This window comes from Zingiber officinale, chromosome 6B (assembly GCF_018446385.1).
Source record: "Zingiber officinale cultivar Zhangliang chromosome 6B, Zo_v1.1, whole genome shotgun sequence".
NCBI classification, from domain to species: domain Eukaryota; kingdom Viridiplantae; phylum Streptophyta; class Magnoliopsida; order Zingiberales; family Zingiberaceae; genus Zingiber; species Zingiber officinale.
In genome coordinates this window covers 28,110,741-28,126,117 of record NC_055996.1, presented here as the reverse complement: position 1 = coordinate 28,126,117, position 15,377 = coordinate 28,110,741, and the positions used below count along the sequence as shown (strand labels likewise).

The 15,377-nt window shown below is 33.8% G+C and overlaps 1 protein-coding gene across 1 annotated transcript; it reads left to right on the top strand.

Moving 5' to 3' along the window:
* The first annotated feature begins 5,204 nt into the window (after positions 1-5,204).
* On the top strand, positions 5,205-7,710 carry LOC121992303 (40S ribosomal protein S11-like). The gene is made up of 6 exons (XM_042546595.1): positions 5,205-5,340; positions 5,796-5,836; positions 5,908-6,008; positions 6,828-6,972; positions 7,044-7,133; positions 7,426-7,710. The coding sequence occupies exons 1-6, from the start codon at positions 5,329-5,331 to the stop codon at positions 7,517-7,519; spliced, it is 483 nt and encodes a 160-aa protein (XP_042402529.1). The 5' UTR covers positions 5,205-5,328; the 3' UTR covers positions 7,520-7,710.
* Positions 7,711-15,377: the final 7,667 nt, after the last annotated feature.

The following is a 15,377-nucleotide window of genomic DNA, read 5'->3' as shown; positions in this document are numbered from 1 at the left end:
AGAAATCACACTTAACACTAACACGTTGATCTAGTTGGTGCTGTTACTATGTTCCTTTCTTAATTAAATTCAAATGTTGATGCATTCATCCATATTGTGTCTAATCGAAATGGAAAATTTTATTATTTTTGAGCAATAATGAGTTAAATACCTTTACTATTTCGTTTCTTTTATAGACATTAAGTTTAGCTTTTATTTAGATATATTTACCGTCATAAATAAGGATTGAATTGAGTTTTGTCTTTTTATATATATATTTTTTATTTATTTACTTTTTATACTTCGCGGATGATGATGAGTTAAGCATGAGAGTATAATTTTTTTCTATTATTATCCTATTTCATTGTTCTTATTTGCCCAAATTTGTTTCTTTTTATAAGGGTTATTTTCTTCGTCTTTTATTTAAATAATTAGATATACTTCTAATGCACTTATTTTTAGGTAAGTGAATTGTAAACTTAGGTGGCGTTTGATTCTCTTCTAAGAATATGAGCTTGGGTATCATTCTTAAAAATAATGTTTGGTTAGTTGAATATTTTCAATTGAAATGAACTTAAATTTTCTTTTTTATCTTTAGAGAAAAATTAGATGGAAGAGAAAGTTGAATGTGAGAGAAACATATGATGAGAGAGAATGATGAGAGAGAAAGTGTGATGGGAAAAAATTAAGAGAGGGAAGGTGTGATTAGAAAAATGAGGAGAGAGAGTGTGATAGGAGAGATTGAGAAGAGAAAAAGTATGATAAAAGAGAAAGTGTGCTGAGAGAGAAAAGTGATAGGAAAAAATGAAAAGAGAGAAAGTGTGATGAGAGAAAATGAGAAATTGAGGAGAGAAAGTATGATGAGAAAATGTGATGAGAGAGAAAGTGCGATTGGAAAAATGAAGAGAGGGAAAGTGTGATGAGAGAAAATGTGGGGAGAGAGTATGGTAAGAGAGATTGAGGAGAGAAAAAGTATGATGAAAGAGAAAGTTTGATGAGAGAGAAAGTTTGATGAAAAATTAGGAGAGAATGAAGAGAGAAAATGATGTGAGAGAGAGTGTGTGATGAGAGAGAATATAGAGAGAAAATAGTAGAGAATGTATGATGAGAAAGAATGAGGAGAAAAAAAAATATGTTGAGAGAGAATGTGTGATGATAGAATTAGGAGAGAGAAAGTGTGATGATAGAATTAGGAGAGAGAAAGTATGATGAAAGAGAACAAGGAGAGATTGTGAAATGAAAGAAAAATTGAACAAATATATTAAGGGTATTTTCGTCTAAAACTTCATTCTCATTCTCATTCCATCAAAACCCAAGGGAGAGGGTGAGTTTCATGCATATTCAAGTTTTTGGATTTCATTCCAAAATCTTGATTTCATTCCCCTAAACCAAACACAAGGTTTGAGAATGAATCAATTTCCTCATTTCTAAACTTCTAAACCAAAAACTACCTTTTTATCTCTTTGAGGTGTATTATTATATATAATAATAATAATACTTTGTTTAATACTGTAAAGTCTATACTTCTCCGAATTAAGTTATCAAAACTTGAATACGAAAATTTAATTAATAATTTTGCATATCAAAAAGTGAGAAAATTAAATTTTCTAAAAAATATATTTTTTAAACTAATATTTTAATTTGTTAAAAAAATTAAACCATCATTTTCGATCCTAAGTTTGAATGAAAAAGGATGAAGATTTTTTTTAAAATAATATCAAAGGCCTAAATTTTTTTCCCACTTAGGGCCTTAAATAGGCTTGAGTTGGCTCTGACTCATATAAGGAATTCCACATAAAAGTTGACTGTTGTTTTTGCTTTAAAAAAATTTTGAACAGACTGAGAAGACCTTTCTTAAGTAGCCGAAAGTACTTCTTAGGTGAGAAAATGAATTTCTAAAGTATCGAATTTGCTTTAGTTTGTGGGTTGTTGACATAGAACGGGGAAGAAGTCGGTATGGGTGGTAACAAATTGGGCTTGGGTTCAAGACTCCGAGGGAAGACATTGAAGGTGAGATCTGATTTATACTAGTTCTAGTATTTATTTTTAGCACTCTTTTTTTGAACTGTTTTAGTGGATATTATTTTTTTTATAAATGCATCTTGATGCCATGTATTAATAATCATTGTTTCTACTGAATGCTAGCAAATCTGATATTCTTTTTTTTAAAAAAAAAAAAAAATCTCATGTGGAATAGGCTTATGATTCCAAATATACCTGTGATGCCAAATACTTGTTCTTGTGATCATGAATTCTCACTCACAATAATTTACTACAACTAAAAAATGTGGAACCGTCACATCAGCGGCCCCCCTAGAGTCGGTCCCACGAATATGGAGGGAGGTAAATACAGATACACAGCTGAAAGCGCATAGCCGGGACGCTAACCCCATGTAATGACACTCCGAGGATCGAACTCTGGACCTTTCGGGCACGAAACCATGCGCCCCCAGCTGTGCTACACCCTGGGGACAATAATTTACTACAACTAAAAAAAAAATGTGGAACCGCCACATCAGCGGCCCCCCTAGAGCCGGTCCCACGGATATGGAGGGAGGTAAATGCAGGTACACAGGTGGAAAGTGCATAGCGGAGATGTTAACCCCAGACAGTGACACCCCAGGGATCGACCCCTGGACCTTTCAGCCACAGAACCATGCACTCCCCATCTGTGCTACGCCCTGGGAACATAATTTACTACAACTAGAAAGTATGTTGTGTGATTTATTTGTTCTATTATTTCGCATTCTCATAGGCCAAAAACTGTGTCAATTTTACCATTGCAGTAGTCTTTGTATCCATATCACAGAATATGACTGATCTGACTCCTACTTTTGCAGAGTGGCTTAATGATTACAAGCAGAATAGACCGGGCTTGAAGACACTGCAAGAAAGAATCGATGAGTTTATAATTGCTCATGAAGCACGACTTAAGAAGGTATTTTCCTTGGTTGCTTACTATATTGTCATATATAAACTAGATATTCACTTGTTGGCTTTGCCCAAAAGATATTCACATGCTTATGCTTTCCTATTCTTTTTAAGATGCATAATCTAATTGAAAATGACAGTGTGGTTTTGATTCATTAGAATTTAGAGGGTGTTTGGTTCTTTCCTAGAAATATGAATCAAAATGAGAATCATAGTATTGTGGAATGAGAATGAGTATGAACATGAATATCACCCTTAAAAGCAATGTTTGGTTAGTTGAACATTTTCTATCGGAATAAATCAAAATTTTCTTTTTTACCCTTAAAGGAAAATAGAGAAAAATTAGATGTGAGAGAAAAATATGATGAGAAAGAAAGTATGATGAGAGAGAAAGTGTGTTGAGAAAGAATGAAGAGAGAGAAAGTGCGATGAGAGAAAATGAGGAAAGAGAGTGTGATGGAAGAACACATGATGATAGAAGATGAGAGAGAAAATATGATGAGAGAGAATGAAAAGAGAGAGAGTGTAATGAGAAAAAATGAGGAGAGAGCGTGTGATGGGAGAGATGGAGGAGAGAGAAAGTATGATGAGAGAGGAAGTATGATGAGAAAAATTAAGAAAGTGAATGTGATGGGAGAAATTGAGGAGAAAAAATATATGATGAAAGAGAAAGTGTGTTGAGAAAAAAAGGGAGAAAATGTGATGGGAGAGATTGAGGAGAGAGAAAATGTTATGAGATAAAAAGTATGATGAGAGAGAAAGTGTGATGAGATAAAAAGAAAAAAGAGAGTGTGATGTGAAATATTAAGGAGAGAGAAAATATGATGAGAAAGAAACTTGACTTTTAAATTGCTAAAATGGTTTGAGTTCCTTTAGTTGGTAGTGAGAATGTTGGCTTTGTATTTTTTTTTTCCCTTTCATAGTTTAGTGATTTTTTAGCATTTACCGTTAGAATTGAACGAATTTTGCAGCTCATCCGTCCTGCTCTTTATCCATGCCATTTCTTTTGCAGAGATCAAGATGTCGCAGAGCAAATTCGAGCATGATAAGAAACGGATCGAACAGCTGAGAAATGCAAGAGAGTTTAAGGGTGCGTTTGGTTTGCACCGTTTTCATTTTCATTTTCTGGAAAACGCGTGTTTTCTAGAAAACAGAAAATGATTTTTTGTCATTCTCTGTTTTTCTAGAAAACGATAGTCAATTTTTTAGAAAACGCGCGCAAAAAACGCAAACCAAACACATTTTTCAGAAAACGCGCGTTTTTCAGAAAATGAAAATGGAAAACGCGCGTACCAAACGCCCCCTAAGCCTTTTTGAAACTGGTTACAATTTCAGTTGCGAAAAAAAGGAATGATGAAAAATTTTTGTAATGGAACTCCAAGGCAGCATAATATCTCATATGCTTTGGATAACATACCAGAAATTTATCTTTCTTCTACAAATGACATGAATTTATTTCACTTATGTTCTATATACTCCCTCCAATCAACAAACAAAAAGATACACATCTACACTTTCAATTCAATAAGACACCAATGACACTTTGAGTCCTGACCATACTACACCAATTAACAACTCCAAAGCTTAGCTATAAAGTGATAAGATTTTTTTTTATTAATTCAAATATCCACACCTTTACAAAGATGAGCAGCCTTCTCTTGATTTGCCTATCAAATAAATCCAGAAGTGATCGCGGTAGTTGTCTATCAAATAAATCTAAAAGTGTTCATAGAATCATAGTAGTGTGTTTCGTAATTGACCTCAACTTTCCCTCCATTATAGAGTCGTATATATTTCCCTCCATTAGAGTTTAGAAAATCCATATGTGACGATGCATACATCAAATGTATAGCCACGTGACAGCATATGCCCAAGAATTTATGTATGAAGAGCTTAATTCACTCTTTAGGACACGGTGCAATGATAAGAATTTATGTATGAAGGGCACTTTCATATCCTATTGATTTAGAAGAAAATTTTTTTTGTCCTCTTTATCTGAGTAGGATCATCGAAAAAAAAACTTAAATGGTTATGTAGTATTGTGTTAATTATATTGCCAAGATTTTTTTTTTAAAAAAATAAACAAAGTATTGTCTCTCTCAAATATCCAAAGAATGTAGTCGGAATCTATTTGTTTGTTTTTTTTAAAAAAAAAAAAAAAAAAAAAAACGAATTGGAGATTTGGAGTTTCATATATTTTTTTTAAAGTGATTTTTCAATGTAAACAGTTCGGGTCGGATTTATTTGGCTTAATAAATACCCAACCCGTCTGATGTTCCCCAATCCTAACCGCAGATCCTTGCGCCTTCCGCCCACACCACTATATAAACTCGCTAGGGTTTACATTTGGGGCCGCCGACGCACTTCTTCTTCTTCTTACGTATCTGCGGCACTTGGTCTCCTCGTACGCCGGGCATCATGGCGGAGCAGGTCGGAACCACTCTCGTCTGGTTTCCTTAAGCTATATCGCTATCCCTTTTTGGCTGTTTCTGTTTACTTTCGTCGATCCTTTTGTTTGGAAACCGTCGAACTGTTTCTAAGATGATTCGAAGTCATTTGATGGTGTAGTGTATCACGCTCCAAATTTTTGAAGTTTCCAAATCCTTGATATTTGTTTTATGTGAGCTTCCTAACCCTTGTGGATCTTAGAGATTGAGTTTCCATTCGCATCATATTTTCAATTACGTAGAATCACACAGGACATTATTTTTGTTGTAGAAGGGCTTTATATAGTGCTCATAACTGTCAAATTTCTAAATTTTGGGTTTTGCCGATGTGATCATGGAGTTAAAGGCTTTTGTTTAAGGAATATTACATCAGACACATTTAAAGAATTACACAGAGTAAGCTGACTGTTGCTTTTGCTTTACATAACTTTTGAACAGACTGAGAAGGCCTTTCTTAAGCAGCCGAAAGTGTTTCTTAGGTGAGAAATTGAATATCTAAAGTGTTGAATTTACTTTCGTTTGTGGGTTGTTGACATAGTTTATAATACAGCTCAAAGAAATCCGGAAAGGGGAAAAAGCCAGGTAAGGGTGGCAACAGATTTTGGAAGAACATTGGGCTTGGGTTCAAGACTCCGAGGGAAGCCATTGAAGGTGAGAGTGCTGATTTATACTAGTTCTAGTATTTGTTCTTTCCTTTTTGTTGGTCCCTTGAACTATTTTTAGTGGATATTAATTTTTTGCAAATGCATCTTGATGGAAGGTATTAATAATTATTGTTTCTTCTGAATGCAAATAATGGATGTTCCTAGTGCTACTTGAGTCTGTTTATATGTGATCAAATTAATGGTGATTAAATTATATGTTTTAACTAATGGTTCCTTATTTGTCATCAAAATGCTAATAACTGTTTTGGATTATCAATATGTAGCTATTCTTAGTTTCTATAAGGTTCTGGAACTAAATATTTGTCCTGATATTTTACATTCTACATGTGGTTGTAATAGTATCAAATTGCTCTAGTAAGCCGAACTTTAGATGAAGAAATGCAGAAGTTTTGTTGTTTCTATTTTTAGTTTAAGAACATGCTCATTCATGTGGATGGAATGTAAATGAGGGTATTATGTAATTTATATTTTTATTTGATGATATTTTTGTTTCAACGGCAGGGTGCATAGGTTATTAAATTATGCATGTGTTTAAGACTTTTATCAGCCGAGAGATGTGTGCTCTAGTGTTCTTCCTTGTAGAAAATCATAGTCAAACAGTTGTTTCTAAGATGTTATGCAAATAAGTACCCTTTATTCATGATATCAAAGCTAGGTTAAGTTCACTCTTCTAGGGTTTAGTTAATCAAATGGAAAATAGGTGTTATTAATTCTTGGTTATTGTTCCTCAATGACACTTATGCTGATACAAATCATAAATCATTCTGGTATTGATATGGAGCAATTCTGTTTTCTTTTGTTGCAGGGACTTATATTGATAAGAAGTGCCCATTCACTGGAACCGTGTCAATCAGAGGCCGCATTTTGGCTGGTACGTGCCATAGTGCGAAAATGAACAGAACCATTATTGTCAGGAGAAATTATCTTCACTATGTGAAGAAATATCAAAGGTATATGGTTCTTTTCACCATTGATTCTATCTGGTATAATGTAAACTTGACTTGCAATCTTCTTTCACAAGATATGAGAAGAGGCATTCAAACATCCCAGCACATATTTCTCCCTGTTTCCGAGTGAAGGAGGGTGACCATGTTATCATTGGGCAGTGCAGGTGAACTTTTTCTGTCTCTTGAAGGCAAGCTTAGTTATTAATTTTCGCGGATTATATGATCTTGGTCTGTATTCAGTAGGCAATCCGCATCTCTTCAAACTACCAGCCCATCTGATGTAGGCCATTATAATAGCACTGCAAATTAGTAAATCTTTACCAATTGGATACATGTCTCACGATGCATTGTTTCATCACCATGTTTTAAATCTTTACCAACTGGATACATGTTCGTTAAACATTCAATGTCAAGCTTGATGTGTATAATTTCTGATTTTGACTATTTCATCCCCAGACCCTTGTCTAAGACAGTAAGGTTCAATGTGCTGAAAGTCATTCCAGCTGGATCTACTGGTGGCGGTGGCAAGAAGGCCTTTGTGGCTGCTTGAGAGGGCTGTATTTGGAGATGAAAAGACTGCCCCCGGTGAAAAGTTTGTGTTGTCGACCTTTAAAATGTTCAAGATTGCCTCTAGTTTTATGTTAATTTCATTGTAGAACTGGTTTGTTTCAGAGGTCTTGCAGGAATATTTGAATCGTTGTCATTTTAATATGCATTCTCAAGTTGAGTAGTTGTCTAGCATTTTGATTCTGCATTAAACGCCTTTTTGGTTGCTGCTGTAATGAAACTTTTGCACCTATAGCTCCACCAAAATATGAACAACCAAGACCTTATTTTATTTTATTTTTGTTAATCCAAGTATCAGCCTTTTGGTCCGATTAATTTTGAAGGTGGGGGTGGCTTTCATAAATCCAGAAGCTTTAGTCCAATAGTTTCAATCATAGTTTGCAAAATCGTGATTCGGATTGTACGATCCGATTTCAAAATCAATCCAGGGTTATGTAGATTTATTTTTTGTAGTAGGATCGTAGCAAGATTGGAATATAATCGGTAGGATCGGAACAGGATCGGTGGAAGTTTTGAGAGATCATAACTTTTGATTTGAATTGAATCACGAGAAGATTATTTCCGACATTTCAATAGCTTATGTTATATATGTTAGGTGTTTTGTTGATTTTTAAATTGAATTATTTTATAAATTAAGAAAATATTTTTGACATTAATGTGTTATTATTATTATGTTAATAGAAATTTTATATTATTACTATATAAAAATGATAGTTGAATTACAAGTGAATTTAAATTTGTACATGTAATAATATAATTTAAGATGTTGAGTGTAAATGATTGCATATATATATATACGTTAGGTGTTTTGTTGGTCGTCTTTAAATTGAATTATCTTATAAATTAAGAAAATATTTTTGATATTAATGTGTTATTATTATTATTATTATGTTAATAGAAAATTTATATTATTACTATACAAAAATGATAGTTGAATTACAAGTTAATTTAAATTTGTATATGTAGTAATATAATTTGAGATGTTAAGTGTAAATGATTGCATATATATATATATATATATATATATACAAAATTAGTTATTTATTTATATGTAAATAAGTTTTTAATATATTTTTTCTAATTATTACTCATGTATGATAAGATTTTAAGGGTTTTTGGTAGGATCGTACGATTCTACGATCTTGACCCTAAATCGATTTTGCGTAAAATCACGATTCTACACACTATGATTTCAATAGTATGTAATAATGATGGTTTAGGAATAAAATTAAAATGGATAATATTATAAAAATAAACGAATAATGTACAATGAAATCATGTATATGATTTTATATATTAAAAAAACGTTTCTATTTTGAAAATGAACAATCGTCTTCCTTTCTATTTTTTTCCATAATATTATTTTATTTTATTTTTTTTAAAAAAACGTTTCCACTAATGCCGGAGCATTGATAGTAACTGTCTGATGTCGTCCTTTCGTCTCTGCAGTCCAAAGATACATGATAAGCCAGCAACATTTTCAATGCTTAGCTTTAGATCAATTTATAGTAGTCAATTCTGTCAATTTTAAAAGGCACCGGATAATATTTCTTCAATATTTTATTATAATTTCATTCAATTTTTATTTTTATCCCCCATCATTGCATTGTATTTTTTTTCAATATTTGATCTCTTTTTTTACTTTCTTATTATTATTATAGGCAAAGCCTGATGAGTCGAAAAATTCGATCACGGGAGGAAAATGAACATTTTTAAAAGATGATACCGACTTTGTCAATTCTGTTCTTCTATTTTTCATATATTAATTGTGAATTTTTTTAGTAAGTTATTTCTAACTTCGTTATCGTTTTATTATTATTTTATATTTCTAGCTCTTATATTTGACTGCTGAATCTCATATTAAGGAGGATTATTTGAGGTATTTTACTATATAGAATCTAATATCACATAAATAATAATTATCTCGTGGGCTGACAAAAAAGAGAGGAATTGAGAAGAAGATAAGAATATTATGGGTTGTACTCTTGGAATTTTTGAAAAAAATATTATTCAATAATAGAGGGTTAATTTTAAACAATTAAATGTGACTCTACTCAAAATTTAAGATTTAAATAAAGGAAAATTTTTTTATATAAATCTTAATTCTAATCTTATAAAGAAAATAAATTCTAAAATAAAGAAAAAAAATATTAGCAATTCTCATATGGTAAAAAACAAAAAAAGAATCCTAAAAAATGGAAAAAGACTCGTACTACTAAAAATAAAAATTATCAAAAATATCTTAATATCAAAAATATCAAAAATTACAAATAACATCGTATATACCTAAAATATTTTAAATGCTTAAAAATCTAAAAATTACTAAAAATAATAAAAAATGGTCAAATCCTCTTGCATCAGTCACCCACCCATGATTGAAGAGAACTCATCCTCGAATTTAGAGTAATGTTAAATGATAGTCCAAGGGAAAGATGGTGGTAAAAAGACGAATACGCTCGTCCCTAGCGCGCCCGTCAACCCGTCCCAGGGCCAACACAGAGGAGATAAATCACGAACTAGTCCAAGGGAAAGATGATGCAATATCAAATTGATATGATTCTAGATGATAAATGACTTCCATTGAAGAATCATTTAGATTAACTGTTTTGAGTGCTACTAATGTAGGTAACCTTCGTCCAACCCCTCTTGGTTCATTACACATTGACAAAATGTTATAGAATCCATCTGTACGTTATCTTATCAGAATATGACAAGCAACCATTGACCTCAAATTGTTTAGGCTTTGACACAATGGTAGCATGCAACAGTTGTCGACTATGATTTCATTATATTTTATCCTTGGGTATTTGGTTGCAACCTCACGGCACGATTCTAACAACAACCCATCAGCCAACTTCATAATATTTGCCTTATGCACTGCTGTGACTTTCTTGAGGCTCTCAACGACGTCAGGCACAATCTCGTGCTCCAAGCTCGAATACTCGCCTTCATTGTTCCCGTATTTATCTTCCTCCGGAATGTCTGTCTGAGTCAATTTCATAATGCTAACACCACCCTGTTCAGGTTCATCAAAAAGTCAGTCTCACTGGGGTGGCAACACCACCCTCGTGCTCCAAGCTCAAGTACTCGCCTTCCGTGTTCCCGTATTTATCTTCCTCCGGAATGCCTGTTTGAGTCAATTTCATAATGGTAACACCACCCTATTCAGGTTCGTCAAAAGTCAGCCTCAATGTGGAATAAAGTCCCTCTGGCCAACTTTCAAATCCTGGTGGATCAATTAAAGGATATGATTATTAATTTTAAATTTTAATAATTTTAATTAGATTGAGAGTACAATTTTATTCTTTTAGTGAAATAGAATAAGATTAATAAATTATCTTGATTAATTATGAGTTAATTAGATCAAATTAATTTATTGGAGCTTAATTTAATTAAGTTTGATCAAATCCCTTTGGTGGCTCCAATATAAACTCAAATAAATTATATGAGTCATAAATATTTATGGAATTTGTAGAAATAAATTAATTAGATAATTATATCATTATCTATGGAAAATTTATATCAGAATCTTTCAAATATGATAAAATATGATACGATTTGATAATTCATTATTTATGGAAAAGAGATAATTACATATCTTGGTTTGAAATTATCTCATCTTTTAAGCTACTTTATAAATAACATAGTGGCTAGAAAGTTGTGACCACACACACATAATAATCCTACATTTGAGTTTGAGAGAACACTAGAGAAGGCTTGGACTGATGCAACCGTTGGACAAAGCCAATTGCTACTTGGCAGAATCAAGATATCTGCCAACGACCGCCAATGATCACTTACCAGTCGACTGATGAAAGTACCAGTCAACTGGTCACTGCTGGCTGAGCGAACAAAATGCTTCTATTTGCTCCCAATCGACTGCTCAGTCGACTTGACCAGTCGACTGTAACGCCCCGCCCCTCCTGCTAAGGCGACGGGGGTTACTTGCGACACATACATACTTAACACAGCGGAAGTCTTACTTAGAGAATTTAAAGAAAAACATTTTCTTACTTAAAAATTCACCATAGATATAAAAGAACCACATAACATACCTATCATATTTTTGAGTCTTAAATACCCAAACACATACTTAAGGTCATGGAGTCATAAGGTAAAAACATCAGCATGGTAAATTTCTTATTAAATAAAAGCAGGTCATTTCTTTTAGCCAGTCCACTACCGCACACATCCTTCTAGCCCCTCCTGCTGCTCCCCTAGTCCATCCATGTCTTGCCTTTATCTGTGGTACAAGAAAGTAAGCTGTGAGCACTCATGGCTCAGTAAGTTCCTTTCCTACTCACAAAAACCCTAAAGCATATTAAAAACATAAGTCATAAGGCATAAAGACAAATGTATTATGTCAAGAGCATATCATGGCATATCATAAACATAACATAAAGTATCATGACATAATCATAAAGCATAAGCATGGTAAATTCCTAAACATATATCATGCAACATATGCAACATGTCTTTTGAAAACTTATACAATACATACTTAAACATAATCTCAACATGATTGGGGGCCCCGGCTTGTACCACATACATAAATGCGCGCGTCCTATATAGGTCCAAGGTAGCAAGTCTTGAACCCTACAAGGCATACATACTAGGCCCGTTTCTTAGTCCATCGACCTAGGGGCACTTAGGAGCTCATCCCTAACGAGGCCCGTTTCTTAGTCCATCGACTCCGGGGCGCTTATGGAGCTCACCCTTGGTACAAGCCATACATAAAGTAAAGTAGCATGCCATACACATCGTAGTTCTTATTCTTACATGCATATCATGTTTCTTGACATATCATAAAACATGCATTTTTTTTGGGCACACAGCACATGCATGAATCATAGCATACATCATGAACTTATCACTTAGCATATCATAAGCATGCATATTTGGGCACACAGCACATGCATGAATCATAGCATACATCATGAACATATCACTTAGCATATCATAAGCATGCATATTTGGGCACACAGCACATGCATGAATCATAAGCTTGCATAATGAACATATCATTTTTTTATCATATCCTAAAGCATGCATGATTGAGCACATAGCACATACATGGATCATAAGCATACATAAGAGAGCATATCACTTATCCTAAAAGACATAACCATTCATGGAATCATTAAATAAACATCTCTTGATTCATTCATAACATGTGAGGTACATCTAGGTCACTAAACCCATATGGCCGAAAGTCATGAATAGGGGCATGATATCTAGACAACATACAATTATAAAAATCTCATGATATCTTCACATACTAGCATAATAAAGGTCATAAGCATGTTAACCTAAATTTTTAAGCCCTCCTAGGTTTCAAATTCTTCATGGCCGAAACCTTTCATGTAGAGCAAACAAGTTCTAAATAACATGCAAACATGTAAACCCTAAGCTCATATCATATCATATTTCATAAGGAACCACTTAAGCATATTTAGTTTGGGTTCTAAGTTCCTTAAGCTCCCAAACTTATCATGGTCGAACCCTAACATGTCTCCTTCTAGGTTACAAGTAGCATGGAAGTATTAAACCTTAAGCCAATATCTTATACATTTTCATGAGAAACAACATAAGCATATTTGTTTTAAATTCCAAACTTCCTAGACCCCTTTAACTCAAGGTGGCCAAAACCTATAACTCATGGAATTAGGTTTTTAGTGGCATAAGAGCATGATAACCACAACTACATTTCATAGCATATATCACAAGACATCATAAGCATGTATAAGTTGGGTTCTAAGTTTTCTCTAGGCTTTTAAACTTGTAATGGCCGAAACATATAAATCATGGAACTAGATTTTTAGTGACATAAGGGCATAGGAATCACAACTACATTTCATGGTATTTATCACAAAAACATCATGAACAAATGTAAGTTGGTTTCAAGATTTCTCTAGGCCTTTACACTAGTATTGGCCGAACCATAACAAGCATGAACTACATTTCTAGTGACATAAGAGCATGGAACCACAACTACATTTCATAGTACTTACCACAAGGAGCATCATGAACATATATAAGTTGGGTTCTAAGTTTTCTCTAGGCTTTTAAATTTGTAATGGCCGAAACATATAAATCATGGAACTACACAATTTTCATGACATCATAACAAGGAACAACATTAGTAAACTTAGTTAAAAACATCTGCTAGTTCCATATTATTTTATCAAGGAAGTCATGAGCTTCCTAGCCTTGGTTTAAACTTTCCTAGACTTTAAATCTCATCATAACCGAACCTTTATAAGCATGAAATAAGATTTATAACTAACATACAATCATGGTATAAAACTTCATACATTGTCTTAGGAACAATCTTAGCATGCTTAGCCCTAGATTTAAAACTCTCTTAAGCCTTTACTTATTACATGGCCGAATACTCATGGGCATGAAAAATGGAGTTTCAACAATATACAAGTAGGAGAAAAAGTTAACAACATCATTATCATAGGGTACATATCTCAAGAATAAGGAAACATGCTTAGTTTGAGTCTTAAACTTACCTAGTCTTCTTGATCATGCTTGGCCGAGAGTTTAAAGCTTATGGATCTAAGTTTTCATCATTTATTCTAGCATGGAAACCTTAGATTAACTTTTTACATAAAATACATATCACAAGAAAGATAGTAAGCATATCTAAATTACAACTTTCTTAAACTCTTCTTCTTCTTTTGGCCGAATTTTCTTAAGACAAGTCCTAGGTTTTTAAGCGATCTAACTCCATGAAAAACCATACAAACTATTGTACCACAGGTGAGGGGAAGCTTACCTAGTAATCACTTGTTAATCTTTAAAGAAATGGTACCCTTGGTGAAGAGGAAGTAGGGGGCCTCTTCTTCTAGCACTCCTTTTGATTTTCTCTTGCTTGGAAGGGTACACCTTGAAGGCTCCTTCTTGTAGTTTAGTTTTCTATTAGGGAGAAACCTAAACTTGGCTTGTGGAGATGAGGGAGGAGGCTTAGAGTCTCGGCAAGGGTGAGGGAGAAGGAAAAAAAATGAAAACCTTTAGTTCCTTTCCTTTTTATGCTAAGTAGGTGGAAGTTACCAAAATGAACTTTGCTTCCCTTCCTCCTTATCTCATGCATGTATTTTCTTAATGAGAATATGTCCTCATTCCCTTCCCTAAATTCTTCTCTTCATTATCCTCTTAAACCCCACGAAAATAGAGAAGGAGAGGGAGAAGGACAACTTGTCTTTTGCTACTCTTTTTCCTTAACCAAGAGGTAAACAAGAGAAAGAAGCCACTTGATTTTTCCCTTTGTTCCTTCACTAAATTTTAGCTTTACATTTAACTACAATTCCCATCATTTCCCATTCACATATTATTCATTATCCTAGTGGTCATCATACATAATTTTATTTCTATCCTTTGTGAGAGGTTCAAGGTTCAAACCTTCACCTCTTCTTTTATTTCTCTTATTTCTTTTTTTTTTCTTTTTGATTCTTCAAATTTTTAGGCTCTAAAGCAAATAACACCCATATACTTATCTCATAATCTTGTGGGTGTTACATCGACTGCCACTTCCATCAGTCGACTGGTCTTGGTTACACACTCACACTCATCCTTTCCGGAATCGTCCTCTTCCTCGACCTTCATCCCTCAGATTCACCTTAGCCTGCAGCTCCTCTTCATGCATCCTTTGCGTTGCCTTGAAGTCCGCTTGCCTCGGCTCCACTCCATTGCTCCTCGTCTAGCGGTCCCTCGAATACCTTTCATATCATCCTTCACTGTCTCATGGACTTGAGCCCTAGAATGAGCTTCCCAAGCTTAGCTGCATCAAGCTCCTCGTATGTGTTTCACCAAGCCCTGCATAACTCAAACACACA

What these genes read in the sequence shown, in the direction of transcription:
- LOC121992303 (XM_042546595.1), top strand. An exon ending in CAGCCGAAAGTGTTTCTTAG is followed by an intron (nt 5,837 to 5,907) that starts GTGAGAAATTGA and finishes TTTATAATACAG; the next exon opens with CTCAAAGAAATCCGGAAAGG. An exon ending in TATGTGAAGAAATATCAAAG is followed by an intron (nt 6,973 to 7,043) that starts GTATATGGTTCT and finishes TTCTTTCACAAG; the next exon opens with ATATGAGAAGAGGCATTCAA.